The 22635-nt window shown below is 40.9% G+C and overlaps 2 protein-coding genes across 2 annotated transcripts in view; one reads left to right on the top strand and one right to left on the bottom strand.

Moving 5' to 3' along the window:
• Nucleotides 1-22635, top strand: part of MYO18B (myosin XVIIIB) — an 842989-nt gene that overhangs the window by 401774 nt on the left and 418580 nt on the right. The window contains exons 23-24 of the mRNA XM_082258232.1: nt 7418-7483; nt 19468-19596. Coding sequence (XP_082114358.1) covers nt 7418-7483; nt 19468-19596 — 195 coding nt within the window. The remainder of the gene's footprint in view (nt 1-7417; nt 7484-19467; nt 19597-22635) is intronic.
• On the bottom strand, nt 12079-12716 carry LOC309555977 (ATP synthase F(0) complex subunit C3, mitochondrial-like). Its single transcript, XM_082258223.1, has one exon. The coding sequence runs from the start codon at nt 12632-12634 to the stop codon at nt 12209-12211; it is 426 nt and encodes a 141-aa protein (XP_082114349.1). The 5' UTR covers nt 12635-12716; the 3' UTR covers nt 12079-12208.

The following is a 22635-nucleotide window of genomic DNA, read 5'->3' as shown; positions in this document are numbered from 1 at the left end:
ACCAGGAGAATACATATTTGTTTTTGTTTTTGGGTAGCGCTGACTAATATCATTAAGTTTATTTTTACTACTTTGCTTCTGTAGCGGTACCCCCAAAGGGGCTGCTGGTGAGTGTGGTCGTTCCCCACCCTGAACAGCCAGGCACACAAATTTCCAGTCACTCAGAGACAAACAGTCCTTGCAGTTTTTTTTTTTTTAGTGGAATTGAACTTGGATGGGGAAGGATGCATATGGGATGCCTATTTGATCAATGAAACTCTGTAAGGACTTGAACTATATACTAGGGATCGGCCGATTATCGGCAAAGCCGATTATCAGAGGGCCGATATTCACTTTTCCAGATATATCGGTATCGGCCCCGGAAATTGCCGAAATTACTGATATTGTCATGACGTCATTGCGTATGTTGCGTCACGTGCCTCCGCACACTGGGCCTAACCGTCGGGACTAGTTGGGAGTGTAACACAGCCATACAGTCACCCACCCACAGCAGCACAGTGCCAGTCAGCCACCCACACCCACAGGCCCTGTACCAGCCATCCACAGGTCAGGCACTGTACCAGCCACCCACACACAGGCCCTGTACCAGTCAGACAACCACAGGCACTGTACCAGCCAGCCACCCACAGACCCTGTACCAGCCAGTCACTGACAGCCCCTGTGCCAGCCACCCACCTCAGAGTGCCAGCCAGCCACCCACCACAGGGTGCCAGCAAGCCAGCCACCCACCACAGGGTGCCAGACAGCCAGCCACAGGCACTGTACCAGCCAGCCACCCACAGCCCCTGTGCCAGCCCCCCACCCACCACAGGGTGCCAGCCAACCACCCACCCACCACAGGGTGCCAGCCAGCCACCCACCCACCACAGGGTGCCAGCAAGCCAGCCACCCACCACAGGGTGCCAGACAGTCAACCACCTACCACAGGGTGTCTGCCAATTATCACCACAAGGTGCTAGCCAGTTTTTTTTTAACCCTATATTAAATTTTAGTAGTGTCTTTCAAATTTCAATGGAGATGGATGGAGATAGAAAAAATAAAAGTGTTATCTGGGACTATTTCTCGTCTCCATCTCCAGGAAAAGCAACAGTGTGCAACACATGCACAAACAATGTAAGCATGGGATCAGCAATTGCAAAAAACAAAAATACGTCAAATCTTTGGGCCCATCTAAGAGCTCATCATGTTAAAGTGAAGTTCCACCCATTTTAATAAGTTTAGATGTATGTAATCCACTTTAAAAAATACTTTTACCAATGTAAACTATTTTTTTTTTGTAAGGAAATACCTTTTTTTCTTCTTTATTCATCTGCACTTCTGGGTCCGGCCGCCTATAGGTGATTACGTCAGTTGGCGATTCGCAAGGGCTGCTGGGATGTATCCCAGCAGCCCTTGCGAATCGCCTAGTGAGGAAATCTCACATTATTACACTGGCACCAGCTGTACTCGGATGTATTGCATTGAGTCCGTGCTCCGTCCCGCCTCTGCCCCGCCTCCTCTATGGGATGTAATGCTTTCAGTCCGCGCTCACTGAGAGGAGGTGGGGTGGACAACGGACAGAAGAGAAGCTTCATTGTGATTGAATAGATGCCATGTTCAGTGTTTTATTGGGGTCTCATGAAGAGGATTCTTCTGAATCTGCAATAATGACCCTGAATGATGAAGTGGTGATCCTATTCAGTGATGGAAAGAAAATGAGGCATGCTACAAAAGACTTGCTTCTCATGCTAGGAGATACCTTTCTGCCCCTCCTTCCTCAGTACCAAGTTACATAGTTACATAGTTAGTGAGGTTGAAAAAAGACATCAGTCCATCCAGTTCAACCTATGATGTGTGTGTGTGTTTGCTGTTAACCGTACATTGTATACCCCTGTATGTTGTGGTCTTTAAGGTGCCCATCTAATAGTTTTTTTAAACAATCGATGCTCCCTGCTGATACGACTGTTTGCGGAAGAGAATTCCACATCCTTACTGCTCTGACAGTAAAGAACCCCCTAAGTACTTTAAGGTTAAACCGCATATAGTTAAATAGTTAGTGAGGTTGAAAAAAGACATCAGTCCATCAGTCCATCAGTCCATCCATCAAATGAGCGTTTTTTACAGAAGTGTCAGCAATATATGAAAAAAACAGAAGCTGTTTAACTGGTGAACATGATAAAATACCATGCTTTCTGCACTATAATATTGCTCTACTTAACTGGGAGTATTGAAAGTGAGTAGTACTAGTGTCCAGTCCACTGTCTTTTGCACTGCAGTTACTAGATTTAATCATTGCAGATAGTGAGTGCACTACTGCAGCAGTTTATGTAACTTTTGTTTTGGGAAGCCTCTAGTTAATATTTTCCCAGCACTTTATTTTTCACAGTTGTCTACTCTTCTAGGACTCGTTCGTTCACATGATGTGAAACTGATGTACCTGCAAGTGAAAGCTGTGCGGTTTTCCTATCAGTTAAGGTGTGAAGAACGAGCCTTTAATGTTAAAAATGTTAATAAACAAACATTAATATGTTCAGTACCAGATTTGTGTCAAAAATTGTCTTTATTTTTCAAAACTTTAAATGTACAAAATATTGGCCCATATCGGCCGATTCCGATACTTTGTGGCCAAAATATCGGTATCGGCCCTGAAAAAAAACATATCGGTCTATCCCTACTATATACACTCCAGTATATACATTCCCTCCTCTTCTACCTGCAGCACACATTTGCTTGCAGACTATCACTCCCAGGAGCGGCTAGAATAGGTTTCAGGCTCAGCACAATCTCAGCAGGGTCTGGAACGAATCCCCTTTGCAGCCAGGGACCGCATGCCCCTATAGTGTACCAAAAATGGAAGCCTTTAGTGCTAGCTGTCCTATCTGTGGCTACTGCTCCCTGTACCACTTTTTCAGGCACTGCCAGCCCTCCTGGATGCAGCTGGCCCTTTCCACTGTCTGTGCCACCACAGTCCTCCTGACTGGCCCTGCACCCATCCCAGACTGCTCCATACCAGTCCTTTCAGGTTTGCCTCCCAGTCCTCCTGACTGTGTGTCACTCACCAGCCCTCTTGGCTGTTCTTTGTCCTTCTGGAAACATGCCTGGCAGTGTTCTCCCACTATCCTCTCCTTGCTTCTATGCCTCCTGGCTAGGAAACCTCTGTGTGTCTTGACAGGGACCTGTCTGCACCTGAGCCCAGGCCCAAAGTCATCCCCCCAGACTGGGGAGCTCCCTCAAAGGCCACCGACACACTAACACCCTATCTCCAGTTTTCACCTGAACATACTCCCCACCAGCTGGCCTGACCCAGAGTATTTGAGGGGGCCTTCCTCCTGCCAACCCAGGTTGGGGATTGGTCAGGGCCCTCAGAATACTCCAGTTAGCTCTACCTTACTTCTCCTCCCTTCCTTCTGGAAGTATCCAGAAGTAGAGGGGAGGTCTCAGTGATGCTGCCTGTGAATCATCCAGCTCTCTCTAGATCCCTGCCCAACTGTCAAGGTCTTACCTTGCTCTCCTGTTTGCAGCCATCTTGGTAATGTGCAGACTGCTGCCTCTTATAGACTCTGATTGCATCATCACTTGCTTGCTGCCTGGGTTTCGCACAGTGATGATGCTGCACACCTGACTATATCTATCACCTGACGGGTTGCAGTCCTTGCTCTTGCGTTTATGCTCCAAGGTGCATCTCTTCTGTTCTCCATGTTCCTCTGTGTGTGACCTGGCTTGGCTGATGACTCTCCTGGCTCCCGACCCCGTATCGGCAGATGACCCTGCGTCGGTAGACTACCCGCTTCTGGACTCGACCCCAGCTTGGATGACTACCCGCTTCTGAACTTGACCCTGGCTTGTTTCTGCTCTCACCTCTTCTCTCTTAGTGTGTATTTATTGTTGTTTGCTTAAAAACTGCTTTATTTTACCTGCATCCCCGTGTGGTCTGGTTTCTTGGCACCCCTGACACCAACCCAGGAAAGACATAGACAGGCTTGGCTGTCAGCCAAGCCTGCACAAATTTACCTACATCTCACTTTAGCACTCTAGCAATGCTAGGGGGTGCTACACTTTGATAGAAATGTTAGTGTTTAGCTATGTATATTAGTTACATATGTTTCTAGGAAAAGGTTCACACTGTTGTAAATGGTTGCAGGTGCAGGACAACATGTAATTCACATGCATTCCCATACCCGCAAGCACCCACAGCCAAATTACGCTGCTCTTTTGCAGATACGTGGGTGGCATTCATTCTTAATGGCACCCCATGCATTTGAAAATGTAGAGTGTTTTTGAGGATGGCATGGTGGCAATCAAGTCAGTTTTTTTTTTTTTTGTTTAACCAACTGGTGGGTTATAGACATTAGATTTGTGTAAATACAGGAAATGTCTGAATGCATATTTGTCAAAAGGATCTGCATTTATTCAAGCATGTTTTTTTAAGTCCTGAGTGTGCATGTTTATGCTCTTGAAAAAGAATATGTGGTTATCCTGGCACTGGCTCTATCTTCTATGGAAACATCCAGTAGAATCTACTCCACCAATAAACTGTTTCTACTTGTCCATGAGTACTGCATGGATGGTACCCATAAACATAAATATTATTGCCCAGTTCTGTTGTTTACAATCTAATTTCATTACCTGCTTTAAACCTCTATTAATATTTTGGTAACTAGACAAATATGTCTAGTTACTTATTATGTACTGACATGGCTCTATTTTCTAGCTAGAAAAAACAACATGCTAGGATAAAAGGCATATAGAATCCATATATCAGGGTATTTACTAAATGTTCCAATCATAATATTGTTCTACAGTAAAATGCCATCTACTGCTTTTGTAGAACAAAAATGTAGGTCTTGCAAAACTGCATTCTCATATCTGAGAGCCATGGGTATGATAATGTCACTGTGACAAACATATACACTTTCTTGCAGCATTATAGCCTCATGCCACTGCAGCTATGTATCTCTACTGGGTATTAAGACTGAAGATCCTTCACTGGTTCTACCTTCTATTAATAAGCATCATTTGCAGATAATAAGGGTAGAATGGGTAACTGCTTGAAGCCCCAGACTCCATGGGGTTCATGGAGATGTTAAACTAGTCTTCAATATTTAGAACATGGCTTTAGCATGTATTTTAGAAGGTCACCAATGGCAACCTTCATATTTTGCTTAGTACAGATTTACTTTAAGATAATTGAATGCTTATAAAGAACACCTATATAATAAAAATCAGTATGCATTTTTGCTAGTGTTTACAAGACATTTGTTTAGTCTAGCAAATCCTTTCTTATGTTTATATTGTGCCTAGGCTTTATCATGGTAGTGTACTCAAGAGTAATTCAATCGCAATTATTATTGAGATTTCCACTTTGCAGCCATTAGAAGCAAATGGAATCTGTTATATCAATGTACTTCTGTTATTTTAAAAGAGCTATATGTAGGTAAAGACCTTTCCTCAATTGACAAAATAGTGTCATAGATATATTCTGAAATGACAGACATGCTTCTATAAATGTTGTACTCCTTTCCAGAATTGTATGTATAAAGAGAAAATCCCACGCTATGGAGTTACAAAGGGATGAATGGGGCTGCAGCCTCCCTAAAATATAGCAGGAGTTATATCTAGATAGTAGATGTATAGGGGTAGGGAATTGGCGCTGCCCAATGGGGGTAATTGTGGTTAAGTGCAATCTAGTAAGTATCACAGGTAAAATTAATAGTTAATATAAGTGTAGTCCATCCACAAAGAATAAATAAGAAATATATACAAGTAGTTCATAAAACTAGTTAATGACCACAATATAAATGAATAAGTACATAAAAATATACTAAGTGTGGTGATCCAATCGGATAAAGTGACTCTGTGGTATAAAGTGCAATAAATAGGGCGATGCAGTGACTTGTGGGAGATAAAAATCAATAAATAATTTTATGCCAGCATTAAAAATAGTAAAAAATAACGATGATAATGGTGTTTGGTGTAATGGACCAGGTGACAATATGTAAATAAATACATTTATTAATAAATAATATAGTGGTAGGTGCAACAGTGTTCACCTAAATAGGTGTAAACACTGGAAAAAGTGCAAAGTGAATGGTGGGTAAAAGGTAAATAATATTGGGGGGGGGGGTGCAAATTAAGGTATGCACAGTGGCCTCTCCTGGGTTATAGGTGCATAATTCATAAAAATTTTAAAATTCTAAAAATAAATATAGAAAATTCTAAAAATAAAGTTCATAAGTGAGAGTGCTTGATCTTCAAGTGGCAATCCCAAAAATCTTCATGCACAAAGGAAGGGTGCCCAGGGTGGTTATAAAAAGGATTTCTCTCACCAGAGTGCCCAACCCCACACAGGGGTATTAGGCAGGGTATATTAAAGCTGTATACCTCAGCATGGAGGTGAATGCTCCTATCGGTCCTCTACTTCTGTGCTTCTCTGTATCAGAGGGAGGGTGAAGGGACGGTGCTGTTCTCCAGTACTCAGCTTTTTCCTAGAATAAACTCTGGTGGTGGTGTGTTTGAAATGAACAAGAGGGACATATAGTGTGATACCGTCGTTTATTAAAGCGCATAAAAAAGGTACTCACATTAATGTAGTAAAATTCCAGCGTATACAATGTATCCCTCTGCGGGGAGAAATCATGCAGGCAGCCGGTAACAATGTGTGTAGTTCCGGAACGCTATGTGTTCCACGACAGTTCCGGATCGGGAACGCTTTACGCGTTTCGTCATAGATGTCCTCAGCAGCGTCTGCTGCTACAGCGTAGCTGCGGCACTTCCTCTAACTATAAAGAATTTGTATAGGCACTCACATACAAAACTCTAAACTAATATTGACTTGGCTTTTATAGAAGTAGGTATTGATTACTTTCACTTACTAATATATTGACTTTAAAGTGTGGGTAGATAATATATATTTAATATAATATTTGGAATACAAACACTGTATAATGCATTATATTAAAGTTCATTTCCAAAAAAAAAAAAAAGAATGTTTTCTACTACTTCATATTCTTTGCAGCTGTATTTTGTAGGCTTTATGTACATGAGTGGTAGATCAGGCGCATGTCAAAAACATTATCCTTTAAGTAGCCGTAGCTTGTGTTTGAGATCAGTTTGGGGCACATTTGAGATGCATTCACACTGGCTTGTATGGGAAACAGAAAACAATGCAGTGTATAGTAAAAGCAGCAGTAAACCCAAGTGTATATTATGCCATAACAACCAGTTCAAACACTGTGTTCTGGCTTCTTTAGAAGTGCTTTACAAATGCATAACAGAAACAAACCACAAGTATCTCTGTACGCTTGCTCATATGCATGATCTAAATAAAATAGTGGGGAGCCCATGATATCAAAACAGCCCAGGGCCCAAAATACAATGAATCCGCCAGTGCACAGCAGGCAGTGTCTTTGCTAACCTTGTATTTGTTTCTTTTCTGCAGGCATTAGAGGAGTTGTTCCAGCTACTGGACTTGGAAAAGAAGAGTATCGCAATGGGCCGAAGCCAGGCATGTTTCCAAATGCTTCTTATCTCATACCACCCTATATGTTTTCAGGACACAGTACCTCACTGAAAATGTCTATTTATTTCAACTATAGCTAACCTGTATCAAATAGAAAAGTCTCTGGGAATCAGACATCAAATAAAAAAGAACTGGACCTCGTCAAAAATAAGAAAATATCTATATACACTCAATATATATAAATATATATATATCTATATATATATATACAGTGGGCAAAATAAGTATTGAACATGTCACCATTTTTCTATGTAAATACACTATATTGTCAAAAGCATTGGGACATCTGCCTTTAAACCCACATGAACTTTAATGGCATCCCAGTTTTAGTCATAGTTGAGTGTTCCAGGTCTTTCTGAAGCTCTCCAAAAGTGGTCCTTAGCTCTTAGACAAATCTTCTGATAATTCTTTTCACTCCTCTGTCACAAATCTTGCCAGAAGCACCTGGTCGTGGCTGATTTATGGGGAAATGATGTTCTTTTCACTTCCGGATTATGGCCCCAATGGTGCTCACAGGAACATTCAGAAGTTTAGAAATTATTCTGTAACCAATGCTTACAGTATGTTTTGCAACAATGAGGTTGTGAAGGTCGTGAGAGAGCTCTTTGCTTTTACCCATCATGAGATGTTTCTTTTGTGACACCTTGGTAATGAGACACCTTTTTATAGCTGATATAGATTTGCACTAATAAGAGGCAGGGTTGCTTTCTAATTCCTGATAGATTTCAGCTGGTGTTTTGGCTTTCCATGCCTTTTGTGCAGCTCCCTTTCTTCGTGAGTTCAATACTTTTTCCCTGTGTCATTCCATTTTATTACACATAACTTAATTTCTGAACTTATTTGTTTTGGTGTCTTTGTATGGATTGCATGGGTGGACATGTGGTGAAAAAAATGTCAATAGCACCTTTAGAAATATATTTATCTAGAAAAATGGTGGCGCATTCAATTCCTATTTTATCCTCTGTGTGTGTATATATATATATATATATATATATATATATATATATATATATATATATATGGGAAATTATTTGTATTTTTTGTTAATTCAGCCCTGAGATTTACACAGCTCTGTCCCACACCTCAGGTGAAGGGACCTGATCATTCTCTGCTGCAGTTTAACTTTGATTTAAAGGGCTCCTCACCACCTCCACCCTGTGACTGAGCAATGAAAAGAGAAGCCGCACACTGATGATCTCCTCTAAGTGAGTGTCACTTTGCTCCCTTTCCCACATTAACACACCTGATTTGCTCCTTGTGCTGCTTCTTCCTCCTCCTCTTTAAGTTCTGCTGTACAGTCTCAGCTCTAGTGTACAGGGGCATCAATAGGCTGATACCAAGTCAGATTCAGGCACTTATACTGCCTGCATCAATCGAAGGAGAAGTATTGCCAAAGCCTTTTTTCATTCTGCACTTCGGTGACCTTACAGCAGACTAAAAAGCCTGCTGTTGGCTGATGTCACAGACCAGGACCAGGCTCTGAAAATATCCTGACCATAAGGTCGGGATCAGCCAAGAAGCCTGGACCAGGAGCTGGCTCAGACTCTCAGTGAGCCGCTGAGAGCCTAAAACAGCCGCTCCCACTCCCTCCACAGACCAGCCCTCCAATGAGTGTTGAAGGGGCAGAGCAGAGAGCTTGAGACTGACAGTCACCAGCTCTCTGCAGGCTGAGGACACAGAGCTGAGTGATCAGTGGTGTTTGATCGCTCAGTTCTTGATCTTAGAGGAGGTAGGGGACAGATGTAGCTGGGATCAGTACTGCAGCCATCTAGGCGAGTATGATTTTTATTTTTTTTTACATTTTTTATTGATGTATTCATAATTGCAGAGCTGCATTTATGTGTGTGTGTTTTTCTTTTTTTATCTGCCTGGAGTGCAAGCCTATAAATAAAAACAAAAAAACACTGGAATAAAATCAGGTGGTGAGGGTGAATAGTTTAATACACATTCTGTTTTTATTAAGAAGAGACATTAATAACAGCAGCAGAATAAAGTTCCTTTAAACAGTGAAAAATTCCATATGATAAAACCTGCATTAAAAAAGTATTGGAAAAATAGTCTAATAATAATGATTTAATATTTTAAGAAGTGATAGCAGTGTTTCCATGATATAATTGCAAAGAGATGAGACTAACATCCATTATTTCACTAGAAATAAGTGACACAAGTATGACCCAGATGACATAGTAGCTGCTAATACTGTATGGTAGCCTTTGTATTTCTCACAGAGACAGTAAGGCTTTCTTTAAAATGAGTAGTTAGATGTGGTGTCCATAAAGCAGGTCATTGCCATGGGGATATCAGTCCATATCACTAGCGTGTTAGATTAATCGCTTTGGCAAGGCGGACCCCAAACAAGTGAGATGCCAATTCCTTAGACTCATACTTTTTCAATTCCTTATAAGCCTATACTAATCAGGTGTTAAACTAACAAAGAAAAAATGTTGAATTGACAGTTATTGAGATATGTTCTAACACTTGAAATGCAATTGCGGGGAGGCTAAAATTCTTATTGAGTACATTTTTTGTTCAGGCTGGTAAAGAATCTTCAGCAACTGCTGTAAAGTCCATGATTGGGCAAGAAGCTACATATTGTGCAGCTGTTTCCTTATGTGAGAACTGCAATCTGTTGACCGTGGTCCAACATTCTCCCCTGTGACACACAGCTAAAGCTAGGCAATCAGTAGGGAGAATGAAATTGTATAAGGCTACAATCATACCTGCAAATGTGCCCAAAACCAATTACATTCAAGCATCCCAGCAGGGTTTCTGCGTCCAAGGCTGATCTCTCGCAGGTGATCGCAGCATGAACAATTATCTTTGAGTGGTTGCTTCCAATAGGGCTGCTTCCCACAGCTAATCTCCAGGAACCCCCTCTGAGGTTCTCGCATATAATTGGTGTCAGGGCCATTCACAGGCGTGAATTTGGCCTTACCTAATCTATCTGCTCTTTTTTACATGGTTGCGGTGATAGTATTCTTTTGAATTATTAAGCCACCTTCTATGCTCTGTGTTCAATTTATAATAAAATGGAAAAAAAAGTGTTCTTTAAACCAATACTTTATTTTTAGTTTTGGATAGACTATGTCATGGTCAAACCCCTGTTTTTTAAGTTTTTTAAGCTTTCCCTTAACTTCCTGTCCTGAAAACACTGCAGGACGTTGTAATAAAGCTCTCCAAAATGAGAGGAAATCCTATATTAAACAGTTGTCACGGACAATATCTATAAAGTTTTGGATTTGTGGGAAACAGTGATTGCAGCGCTGCTTAAAAGTAACTAAATAAATAATTTCATATGCTCATAAATAATCTCAAGATATAAAAATAGAAATCATTCATAGAAGTGCTTATCAAAATAATCTCAAGATATAGAAATTAGAAATCATTCATAAAAGTGCTGATCAAAATAAAGTGCATATTAAGTGCATATAAAATGTCCGTAATAAAGTCCTTCAGAGTCACAAAGTGCTTTAGTGCTTGATCCGTGCAAGATATGGGGTCGCCCCCTGTGATAATCTACTTACCACAACATGGTTAATAACAGGCAAGGAATGCTGATTATCATCTACTTGAAGTTCCGCTGGGACTGCTAGAAAGTTTAATGTCGGTAAGATCCTGGTGAAGATCGTTTGGGCAAAAAGATTTATTGAGGCAAACAGGGGTATACTCACAAACATTGTTTAAAAACATGCATTGAACAGAAACACGGCTCGGAGGTCAGCTGCTCCCGCAGCGTGCGCTTCACCGGCCGGAAGTGACGTGGCAATACGCTCGGCCAATCGCTAGACGCGTTTCGCTGTCAATCACAGCGTCATCTGTAGCTATAGTTTGCCTCAATAAATCTTTTTGCCCAAACGATCTTCACCATGATCAGTTTTTCTTTTTATGACGAAACCCCGGGATTACTAACTATCTTAAAGGATCTTACCGACATTAAACTTTCCAGCAGTCCCAGAGGAACTTCAAGTAGATGATAATCAGCATTCCTTGCCTGTTATTAACCACGTTGTGGTAAGTAGATTATCACAGGGGGCGACCCCATATCAAGCACGGATCAAGCACTAAAGCACTTTGTGACTCTGAAGGACTTTATTACGGACATTTTATATGCACTTAATATGCACTTTATTTTGATCAGTACTTTTATGAATGATTTCTAATTTCTATATCTTGAGATTATTTTGATAAGCACTTCTATGAATGATTTTTATTTTTATATCTTGAGATTATTTATGAGCATATGAAATTATTTATTTAGTTACTTTTAAGCAGCGCTGCAATCACTGTTTCCCACATTTCAAAAGAGCACTAGCACTTTTTCCTGCAGCAGGCAGCTTGCACAGATTTGCACAAATTAGTTGAAGTGTTCTTACACACATAATATTTTTTTTTTTTTTTTGTTACCATCTGGATTTTAATGCGTTTTGCAAAATGGCAGGATACATTTTAAAATTAGTGCTTTGAATTCCCAGTGGAGTCTCTTTAGTTATTTATATTTCTAGATTACAACATTGTGTTCAGTGTACAGAACTGTACAATGACTGAAGTAGTCACATAAAAACAGTACAAACTTCTGTATCTAAGTTTTACAATTTTTAATGAAAGGACTTTGGAAATATGATACATTTTCTTCAACACAACATTTCTTGGGAGCCACAGTAAAATAATTTTTACAGTTGTTCACTCGAATGTCGACATTCCCAGCCTCATTTACATGGCGAATAAGATCAGGAAAGCAACCATCAAACAAAACAGACCCATAGCTTCAGACAGGGCAAATCCCAAGATGGTGTATGAGAACAACTGCTGCTTCAAGGAAGGATTTCTGGCATAACCAATAATGAGACTTCCAAAAACTGTTCCAATACCAGCACCAGAGCCAGCCACACCGACTGTGGCAGCACCAGCACCAATGAATTTAGCAGCAGTATCAATGTCCCTGCTGACTGCACTGGTCTGAAATTCCCTTAGTACCAGCTGGGTGCATGGGTTGTGTGTCCCACCGAGGAGTGTGTTTCCCTCTCCAGTTCGCACCTCTGGCCGAGACAAAACTGATGCAGAAATTGGTCTGTACAGAGCCTTGGACCCAGCGCGGATCAGAGAAGGGGTAGAGACGAACTTCGCACAGGCATACATGATGGAGGGAGGTGTGTGTGTCCTTCAGCGGGTAGTCGGGTCGCTGCTCAGCCCCTCGGCACCAGAGGTCGAACTGAACGGAGAACCCACATAATATTTTTTTAGTATTTATTACCATAAGCGCGAGGTTTCACAGTCCTACAGAGTTTTGGATTTGCCATCACTTTCTGTCCTGGTGAAAATGGTTACCTACCCAAACAGAGAGGGTATATCTCCCCAGTGGGAGTCTCCGATGGGGCATCTATGGAGACATATTTTTAGGTCCCCTTATTAAACTACTAATCAAGCAAGCAAAAACACTCACTGTGTGTCAACTAAAAGGCCCCTTTCACACGGGCGTTAGGTTTTCTTCACTCATGTAGTCACGTATTTTTTGTTAGAAAATCAGATAAAAAATGCATTCGGTCTTCAGGTTTTACATCCGTTTGTGTACATCTGATTTTACATCTGTTGGAGGGGAATTCCCCCACTAAAAGAATAACAACAGAGGGGGCAGTGTGTACAGCAAGAGCGGGGGCAGTGTTTAGAGTGTGGGGAGTGTGTAGACAGAGGATCTGTCACTTGCCGGCAGCAAATTACAGTCAGTCAGTTCTCCCCGCTGCTCAAGTAAAGGGGCTGGGTCATCCCGTGACATCAACTGGATCTGCCATTCACCAGCTCCAAATCCACGCCAGGAGAAGCAGAGCTGTTATTTTGTCCCACCGCTGAAGTAAACAAAAGGTTGGGATCACCTGGTGATGTCAGCTGACAGCATAAATAAGTCACTGGTTATTAGGACACAGGTGGGTGCCGGCTACTAACAACCAATGCAAAAACAGACCGTTTGTCCATTGACATACATTTAGGTCCGCTTCCGTTTTTTTTAACAGAAGAAAAATAGGGATTCTTCTGTTTCAAAAAATGGATGTAACAAAGGCAGATGTCGGCGGATGTCAAAGGATGATCGTCCACTAACATCCGCTTGCCCATAGAAAAACAGTGGTGTCCAATTTTCTTCCATCAACAGACAGAGGAAAAATGGCCTATGTGAAAGGGACCAAAGTTAGAAAAAAGTGAGCACCCATTTAACCCTAGGACTCCTAGTGCCCTTATGCAACTGTACAGTTTGCAAAAATGTCTATCTCTAGTTTCAACACTTTCCCATTCCTGCTACAAAAACAGTTTTAGTTTAAAGCCCCGTACACACGCACCGATTGTTGGCCGACCGATCGGCCGTCTTTTGTCCAGTGTTGTTGTGTTGGTTGAAATGTGCTCTAGACTGCACAAGAATTTTGTCGGGCAAAAAACAACCAACTGCAGAAGTGATGTCATGTTCTGGTCTACTTTTGGTGTGTTTTTTCTTCTCTGAGCATGCCCAGTCTTGCTCAACTGATTTTTGTCAGCCGAAATCTGTACTGACTGAGGAACAATCGGCCGTTCTGCTGATGGCCAACAAAAATTTTATAGCATGCACACCAGATTTTGTTCGGCCGAAAAATCGCAGTCGGTTGTCGGAATCATCATACTAGCAAGCCGCTAATCGGCCGATCGGACGGCGGCCGAAAATTCACGTGCAACAATCGGTACGTATGTATGGGGCTTTATACTGCAGCAAAAAAGACACAGGTGTTGTTTTGTTATCACCGAATGTATATTGTAAGGGCACAATCATTTTATGCAATTTATTCTTAAAAAAAAAAAATTCTAGGCCTAGCTTGTTTTTTGCACATGAACATAACATGCTTTTTTATACACATTGCTGTAGTTTCTTAAAAGAGAAATCTATAGTATAGTCTGTATGTTTGAAGGATCGCTGCATGTGCAGCGAGCTCTCACCTTCCGTTAAGTCTGTTTCATTTATATGGCATACTGCTGCTACCAGGCCTGTTTAATAAGGAAGTTGGCACAGGCAGACTGATCACAAAGAGGTAAAGCCATTAGTATGAACATTGATTTTGCAGCAGCTTTGAAGAACTCATTGGGGCTGTGCAGTTAATGCAGTCATTATTGAAGCAATCAAACCCCTAATGAGGCATTACTCTGTCTCCACTAATTCTCAATCTATTGTTACTGGGTACAATGTGCCTGTGCAACGGGAGAGAAGATTGAATAAAAAAATACACATTTGTCCATAGGATTTTTTAGCATCTGTTGATGTTTTTATTAAAATGCATTTGCATAGCTTAAACAAGTAAAAAAATAATGTTTTTTATTGCGAGGGATTGCAATTTTTCAAGAAAATGTTTTTTTGATGCCAGATGGCTAGAGTTTTAAATATATTTCTCTGAATTACTCTCAAATTCAAGGAACAAAGCGTGCAGTCCTGTACTTTTTTCACAATTGGATATGCTATGTGATTTACTGGAAAAAAAAAAATGGTTGCCATTCACAGCCTTTTCAGAACTAGATTAAGTGGAGACCAAACCTGGAAGTATATATGTAGCTGAAGCACTTTACAACATCTTCATTTTATCTTCCCCAAAAATACACTTTTAGTAAGCATTGCTCATCAGTTACAAAAAACTTCCTTTAAATAATTTCTCCAGTGAAAGCACTGTTATGGGAAACCACCTGCAGATAACACAATACTATTAAAATCATCACAAACATCTAACATATACTGTAGCAGCTTACCAGTATGTAGATGTGGTGGTGGCATTCGTTTTCTTTAGACTTTTTTACCTATACTTTCACCTATGATCCTGCATGTAACACTTTTCCTAGGGTGACAGCCCTCACTCACTTACTGTATTGTATCTATGGAATAGCATTGTTGTTACCCAAGGACATTAAGTATTTTAGCACTATGGACACTTTCCTCTCTCCTCTTTTCCATAGCTTATTTGACAGGTGCTCTCAGAGAGAATTGTAGATAATTCTAAGGCCCCAAAACACTGGGGCCCCTCTAAATGCTTTTCTCCTTGCAGGAGAAAAACAGCTATAAAAACGAGCCTAAGCCGCATTTTTACAAACGCATTTAAGAGCATCAAGAGCTTGGGCATTCATTCATTTCATTGGCCAAAATACACTGAACAAAATTCTAAATGCAACACTTTTGTTTTTGCCCCCATTTTTCATGAGCTGAACGCAAAGATCTAAGACTTTTTTTATGTACACAAAAGGCCTATTTCTCTCAAATATTGTTCACAAATCTGTCTAAGGCCCCTTTCACACGGGCGCGCCGCCTGACGGAGTCTGTTCTGCTCAGCAAGGGTCCGATCCCCACTGAGCAGGTGGAAGACAGCTCTGTCTCTGCTCTGTGTGCAGAGACGGAGCTGTGAGATCCCCGTTGTCCCCGCTGAGAATGGACCGCCTGTCCGTTCTCATCTGATCCCATCCAATCCAATCCTCCAGACGGATGGAAAATAGGGTTTCCATCCGTACGGATTTCACGGACAGGATGGGATGTGATAGCAGCGGGTTTTAGCGAAGATGTCTCCGCTGACATCTGCTGCCCCATAGGGATGCATGGAGCATCCAATCAGGTCTGCCTGAAAAACTGACAGGCGGATCGCATCGCCCCTGTGAAATGGGTCTCAATCTGTGTTAGTGAGCACTTCTCCTTTGCCGAGATAATCCATCCACCTCAGGTGTGGCATATCAAGATGCTGATTAGACAGCATGATTATTGCAAAGGTGTGCCTTAGGCAGGCCACAATAAAAGGCTACTCTAAAATGTGCAGTTTTATCACACAGCACAATGCCACAGATGACGCAAGTTTTGGTATGCTGACTGCAGGAATGTCCACCAGAGCTATTGCCTGTGAATTGAATGTTCATTTCTCTACCATAAGTCGTCTCCAAAGGTGTTTCAGAGACTTTAGCAGTACATCCAACCAGCCTCACAACCGCAGACCACATGTAACCACACCAACACAGGACTTCCACATCCAGCTTCTTCACCTCCAAGATTGTCTGAGACCAGCCAACCAGACAGCTGCTGCAACAATTGGTTTGCATAACCAAAGAATTTCTGCACAAACTGTCGGAAACCATCTGAGGGAAGCTCACCTGCATGCTCTTCGTCCTCATCTGGGTCTCGACCTGACTGCAGTTTGTCATCATAACTGACTTGATTGGGCAAATGCTCACATTTGATGGCGTCTGGCACTTTGGAGAGGTGTTCTCTTCACACCTCCCGGTTTTCTTAGATCTTTGAGTTCAGCTCATGAAAAATGGGACAAAAACAAGTGTTGCATTTATAATTTTGTTCAGTATATTAATTTATTCTAGACATTATAATGAATAAATGCTCAAGCACTACACTCACCTAGCGCTTAGACATGTTTTAACAAGTTTACATGTTTAGGCGCATTTTGGCATTTTTATTAGCCAAAATGCTCTTCTCTTGAGTGCACAAGTGATGGTTTTTTTTTCCATGCCTCTAAATGCTCCAGCCTCTAAACTCCTGTAAATGCCTATGTGTGCATGGACACACTTGCTAACATTGAGGGGCATTTAGAGGCAGAAAAAAAATGTCAAACACCTGTAAAACAGGCATCTTTTGAGCTCAAGTGTGCACAAGGCCTAAGAATGGTTTTATTAGGTCTCATGCTCACAGACGCTTAGCAGCTCCTGTGTGCTGAGGCCTTTGCGTTTACCCCAGCACAGCTGCGAACAGCCATTTACTTGTATTGATAGCTTTACATGGCACATACAGCTCTCAGGGCACAACTTAGCAACTGTGTGCATGAGGCCTTACTGATAACAGTCAGTGCAGAAGTTATCAGCTCAAAAGATTTCTGCAAGGATCAACAGGCATTTTTTTGCAATAGTTGATCCTATTTATCAAAACACTTTTAATGGTATATTTAACAGATCAATAGAGAGCAAGAGAAGTTCATTGTTAGGGTAACATATATCATTATATTTGATTTATGTTTTGAGCTAATTGCATAATATTATTTCAAAGAGAGAGTGCATTTTATTAGGTTTTAGAATTATTGTGTAATGGCAATCAAAAATCTGCCAAGCCAAGATGCGACAGATAAATGTTTATTAGACATTTGGCTAAACAGAATGACAAATCCTTTATTAAATAAATATAGGCACACATATATTTAAACAGTGTATCTAGTGCGTTTCCCAGATTTCTGCTTTCACCAATCTGATTTCATCACTCTTCACAGTTTCTTATTGAATAAGACTTTTAAACTCCCAACATCAGCATGTTGAGAACCTAAGGCATATTATGTTTCATTTAGGAATGCACAAGAGCATGATGTTCTTTGTTGAAAATATATATATATATTTTTTTTTTGCTTTCTGAGAGTGGCATATATATTTATAAGTATTTGAGTCAACGTGACATGTTTATTTATAAGTATGTGCGTACCTCAAGTTAAGCTTTAAGGCAGATAAAAAAGACACAAATTACTGACATTCTGTATTCATTAAGGCATTCATATTGCATTTTATAAACGCAAGAAGTGTAAGTACCTGAATTTGACTTGTTATCAGTCTTTTGCAGTCCCTATATAGCCGAGCTCATATTGGCAGTGGGAGAAGCAGCACTAGTTGCCAATCTGTTCACGTGCTGACAAGGAACATGTTTATATGAGATGAGGGCAGATTATCAGAGAGATGAGCTCATCATTCTGCTTTTTCTCATTTACTGTCCAGTCATAGGCTGGGGAGGGTGGGGGGGGGGGGGGGTCCATGATAGCGTGCACTGAATGATACTGGCTATTATTCAACTTTTTAAGACATCTAGTGGTAGAAAATAAGTATTGTAGAGGACAGCTCAAAATTGAAGGTGAGTTTTGCAGAAAACGCAACCTTTTCTATGCTATATTTGTTGGGCTATTACTATATTTTGACTGCAGATCTGCGTTAAAGTAGTTGTAAACCTCATATGCGTCATTTCTCCAAAACATGGACCATTTTATAGTTTATGTAAAGATCCAAACTCTGTATTTAGCTCTCTGAAAATCTCCAGTCCATGGGTGTGTCTATGGACCGGAGCTTGGGAGGGGGAGTAATGACATCACTGGCCCCACATCCTCGCTGCACACACACACGAACGCTGGCTTAGCAGCGCACATGGTGTTGGAAGTGTGCGCACACATCACTGAGGGGCCTGTGATGTTACGATTCCACCGTCCAAGGGCTGCAGATTTACAGAGAGCTGTGATAGGGTTAGAGATGAGAATACAGAGGTAATAATACAGCAATTTGGATTTTTACATAAGAAACTATAAAATGGTGTATGTATTGGACAAATGATGCATATGAGGTTTATAACCACTTAAAATGAAAAGCTCTTTTACTCAGGCTCGGGCAGCGGGAGACATGAATCCTTTACACATGCTCGTGCATGAGTCTCCTCTGCATATCAGAAAGGGGGGTGTGGTGACACATATTTTCTGTATGTGTCGGATTTTTTTCCAGTAGCAAAGTGGGGAGGATTACAGATGACAGGCTGTTCATATCCCTGTCAGACTGTGCACAAATGAGTTGATGATTTAGCTAAAATGTTCAGTTTCATTTTTTGATATATGGGTTTACAACCACTTTAAAAACACATCAATGCAACATTAGCTTTTTCTATCAATAAGTAGTATTTCTTATCAATATACTTATATTTATCAATATTAGCTCAGTTAACTTTCTATGGTGGTTCAACAAATAAAATGATACTAAAGATAAGGTTTATTCTAGATGGACTCTGATATAAACTTCTCAGATTTTCTTTATTTCTATTAGTAACTAATTTTGCCTTTGGTGTTAGTTCTGGCACCATTCTTTAAGATTAGAAACATGTCTCTTTCCTTGTCCCCAGTTGGCACCAGGTGATGTGGTATTGATTGTTTCAGATGTATCTGATGTATCTGACCTTATATTATTCTCTGCAGGTGTTCATGAAAACTGGTGTGTTATCAAGGCTGGAGAAGCAGCGAGAGAAGATGATCTCCCAAAACATGATCCTTTTTCAAGCAGCATGCAGAGGGTTTCTTTGTCGACAATGGTTCAAGAAACTAAAGGTAAGAACATGATATAGTGTTACTTTAGGTATGCTTTTGTTACCTTTCATCCTCTTTCTTGCATTCACCTGTAGAAACCTAAAAATAAAATTTAAGGACTATAATAATGGTGCCTGTGTAGGTGACTGTTCTTGGTAGAGACTATCAATGGTAAGAATAATAAAATGGGAAAACTGAGTATTGCAGCAATTCTTAAATACTACATTTGTCGTGCATTTTGTAGTTCAAACAATGTCTTACTTGGCAAAGCACCCTGGCCACCTAACAGTTTGGCATCCAGAATTAAAAATGATAATACTGCTAGAAAACTTTCTGAAAATAAAAAAAATATTTTCTACATTATAAAGTAGGCATAGCAATATATAATATCAAGGAATATGCTAGGAAAGAATAAGCAGGATACCCAGTTTGACTCCCAGTATCATTTACTTGTAAATTTTTTTTGCAGTCATATTTGCATTGTTTATGTACTGCAGGTTCCGGCATTATACTGTTTTCAGTAATATATTTATGGGCTGGCAGGAAGACTTACATTTTAGCCAGCTTGCAGTATATCCTAATTATCAAGTTGTTTTTGCGTCTGTATTCTTCCTGTGGTCTAGTGTTTTTTTTGTGCCTGTATACCTCTAGTTTCAGGTGTTCTCTGTACTTATATGCACACTGTTCTCTAATAGTTTTTGTGACAATCACTGTCCTCTAATGAATCTGCCCTTGTGCACTTACATTCTCCCTAACATATAGTGGTCCTTGAGACTATATTGTCCATGTTGTCTGCTCTGTTTACTTGTGCCCATATACCTAGAACTTGAAACTCCTTTTTCCAAACTCTGATGTGTAAAAAAACTGTATATATATGTGTGTATATATATATATATATATATATATATATATATATATACAGTATCTCACAAAAGTGAGTACACCCCTCACATTTTTGTAAATATTTTATTCTATCTTTTCATATGACAACACTAAAGAAATGACACTTTGCTACAATGTAAAGTAGTGAGTGTACAGCTTGTATACCAGTGTAAATGTGCTGTCTCCTCAAAATAACTCAACACACAGCCATTAATGTCTAAACGGCTGGCAACAGAAGTGAGTACACCCATAAATGAAAATGTCCACATTGGACCCAAAGTGTCAATATTTTGTGTGGCCACCATTATTTTCCAGCACTGCCTTAACCCTCTTGGGCACGGAGTTCACCAGAGCTTTGCAGGTTGCCACTGGAGTCCTCTTCCACTCCATGATGACATCACAGGGCTGATGGATGTTAGAGACCTTGCGCTCCTCCACCTTCCTTTTAAAGGATGACCCACAGATGCTTAATAGAGTTTAGGTCTGGATACATGCTTGGCCAGTCCATCAGCTTTACCCTCAGCTTCTTTAGCAAGGCAGTGGTTATCTTGGAGGTATGTTTGGGGTTGTCATCATGCTGGAGTACTGTCCTGCGGCCCAGTCTCTGAAGGGATGGGATCATGCTCTGCTTTAGTATGTCACAGTACATGTTGGCATTAATGGTTCCCTCAATGAACTGTACCTTCCCAGTGCTGGCAGCACTCATTCAGCCCCAGACCATGACACTCCCACCACCATACTTGACTGTAGGCAAGACACACTTGTCTTTGTACTCCTCACCTGGTTGACACCATCTGAACCAAATAAGTGTATCTTGGTCTCATCAGAACACAGGACATGGTTCCAGTAATCCATGTCCTTAGTCTGCTTGTCTTCAGAAAACTGTTTGCAGGCTTTCTTGTGCATCATCTTTAGAAGAGGCTTCCATCTGGGATGACAGCCATGCAGACCAATTTGATGCAGTGTGTGGCATATGGTCTGAGCACTGACAGGCTGACCCCCACCCCTTCAACCTCTGTACCAATGCTGGCAGCACTCATACGTCTATTTCCCAAAGACAACCTCTGGATATGACGCTGAGAATGTGCACACACCTTTTTTTGGTCGATCATGGCAAGGCCTGTTCTGAGTGGAACCTGTACTGTTAAACCGCTGTATGATTTTGGTTTACTGTGCTGCAGTTCAGTTTCAGGGTCTTGGTAACTTCCTTATAGTCTAGGCCATCTTTATGTAGAGCAACAATTCTTTTTTTCCAGATCCTCAGAGAGTTATTTGCCATGAGATGCAATGCTGAACTTCCAGTGACCAGTATGAGAGAGTGGGAGCGATAATACCAAATTTAACACACCTGCTCTCCATTCACACCTGAGACCTTGTAACACTAACGAGTCACATGACACCGGGGAGGGAAAATGGCTAATTGGGCCCAATTTGGACAGTTGCACTTAGGGATGTACTCACTTTTGTTGCCAGTGGTTTAGACATTAATGGTGTGTTGAGTTATTTAATTAGTTATTAATAAGTGTGTTGAGTTATTTTGAGGGGACAGCAAATTTACACTGTTATACAAGCTGTACACTCACTACTTTACATTGTAGCAAAGTGTCATTTCTTCAGTGTCGTCACATAAAAAGATAGAATAAAATATTTACAAAAATGTGAGGGATGTACTCACTTTTGTCAGATACTGTATATATATATATATATATATACACACACACATTATATTACCAAACGTATTGGGACGCCTTCCTTTACTACCTTCGTGCACTGGTCCAAATCATTTGGTGGAGGGGGGAGTCTGGTACAGTGCTGTTTCAGGGGTTTGGCTTTGCCCCTTAGTTCTGGTGATGTGAACTCTTAAGGCGTCAGCATACCAAGACATTTTGGACAATTTCATGCTCACAACTTTGTGGGAACAGTTTGGGGATGGCCCCTTCCTGTTCCAACATGCATCCACCAGTGCACAAAGCAAGGTCCTTAAAGACATGGATTAGTGAGTTTGGGGTGGAGGAACCTGACTGACCTGCACAGAGTTCTGACTTCAACCTGATAGAATATCTTTTGGATGAATTTGAGCAGAGACTGCGAGTCAGGCCTTCTCGTTCACATCAGTGCCTGACCTCACAAATGCGCTTCTGGAAGAATTGTCAAACATTCCCATAGACACACTCCTAA

This window comes from Pelophylax lessonae, assembly GCF_965119305.1.
Source record: "Pelophylax lessonae genome assembly, chromosome: 1".
Classification (NCBI taxonomy): domain Eukaryota; kingdom Metazoa; phylum Chordata; class Amphibia; order Anura; family Ranidae; genus Pelophylax; species Pelophylax lessonae.
The sequence above is the reverse complement of the archived record's forward strand: the minus strand, read 5'-3'. Positions and strand labels throughout refer to the sequence as shown.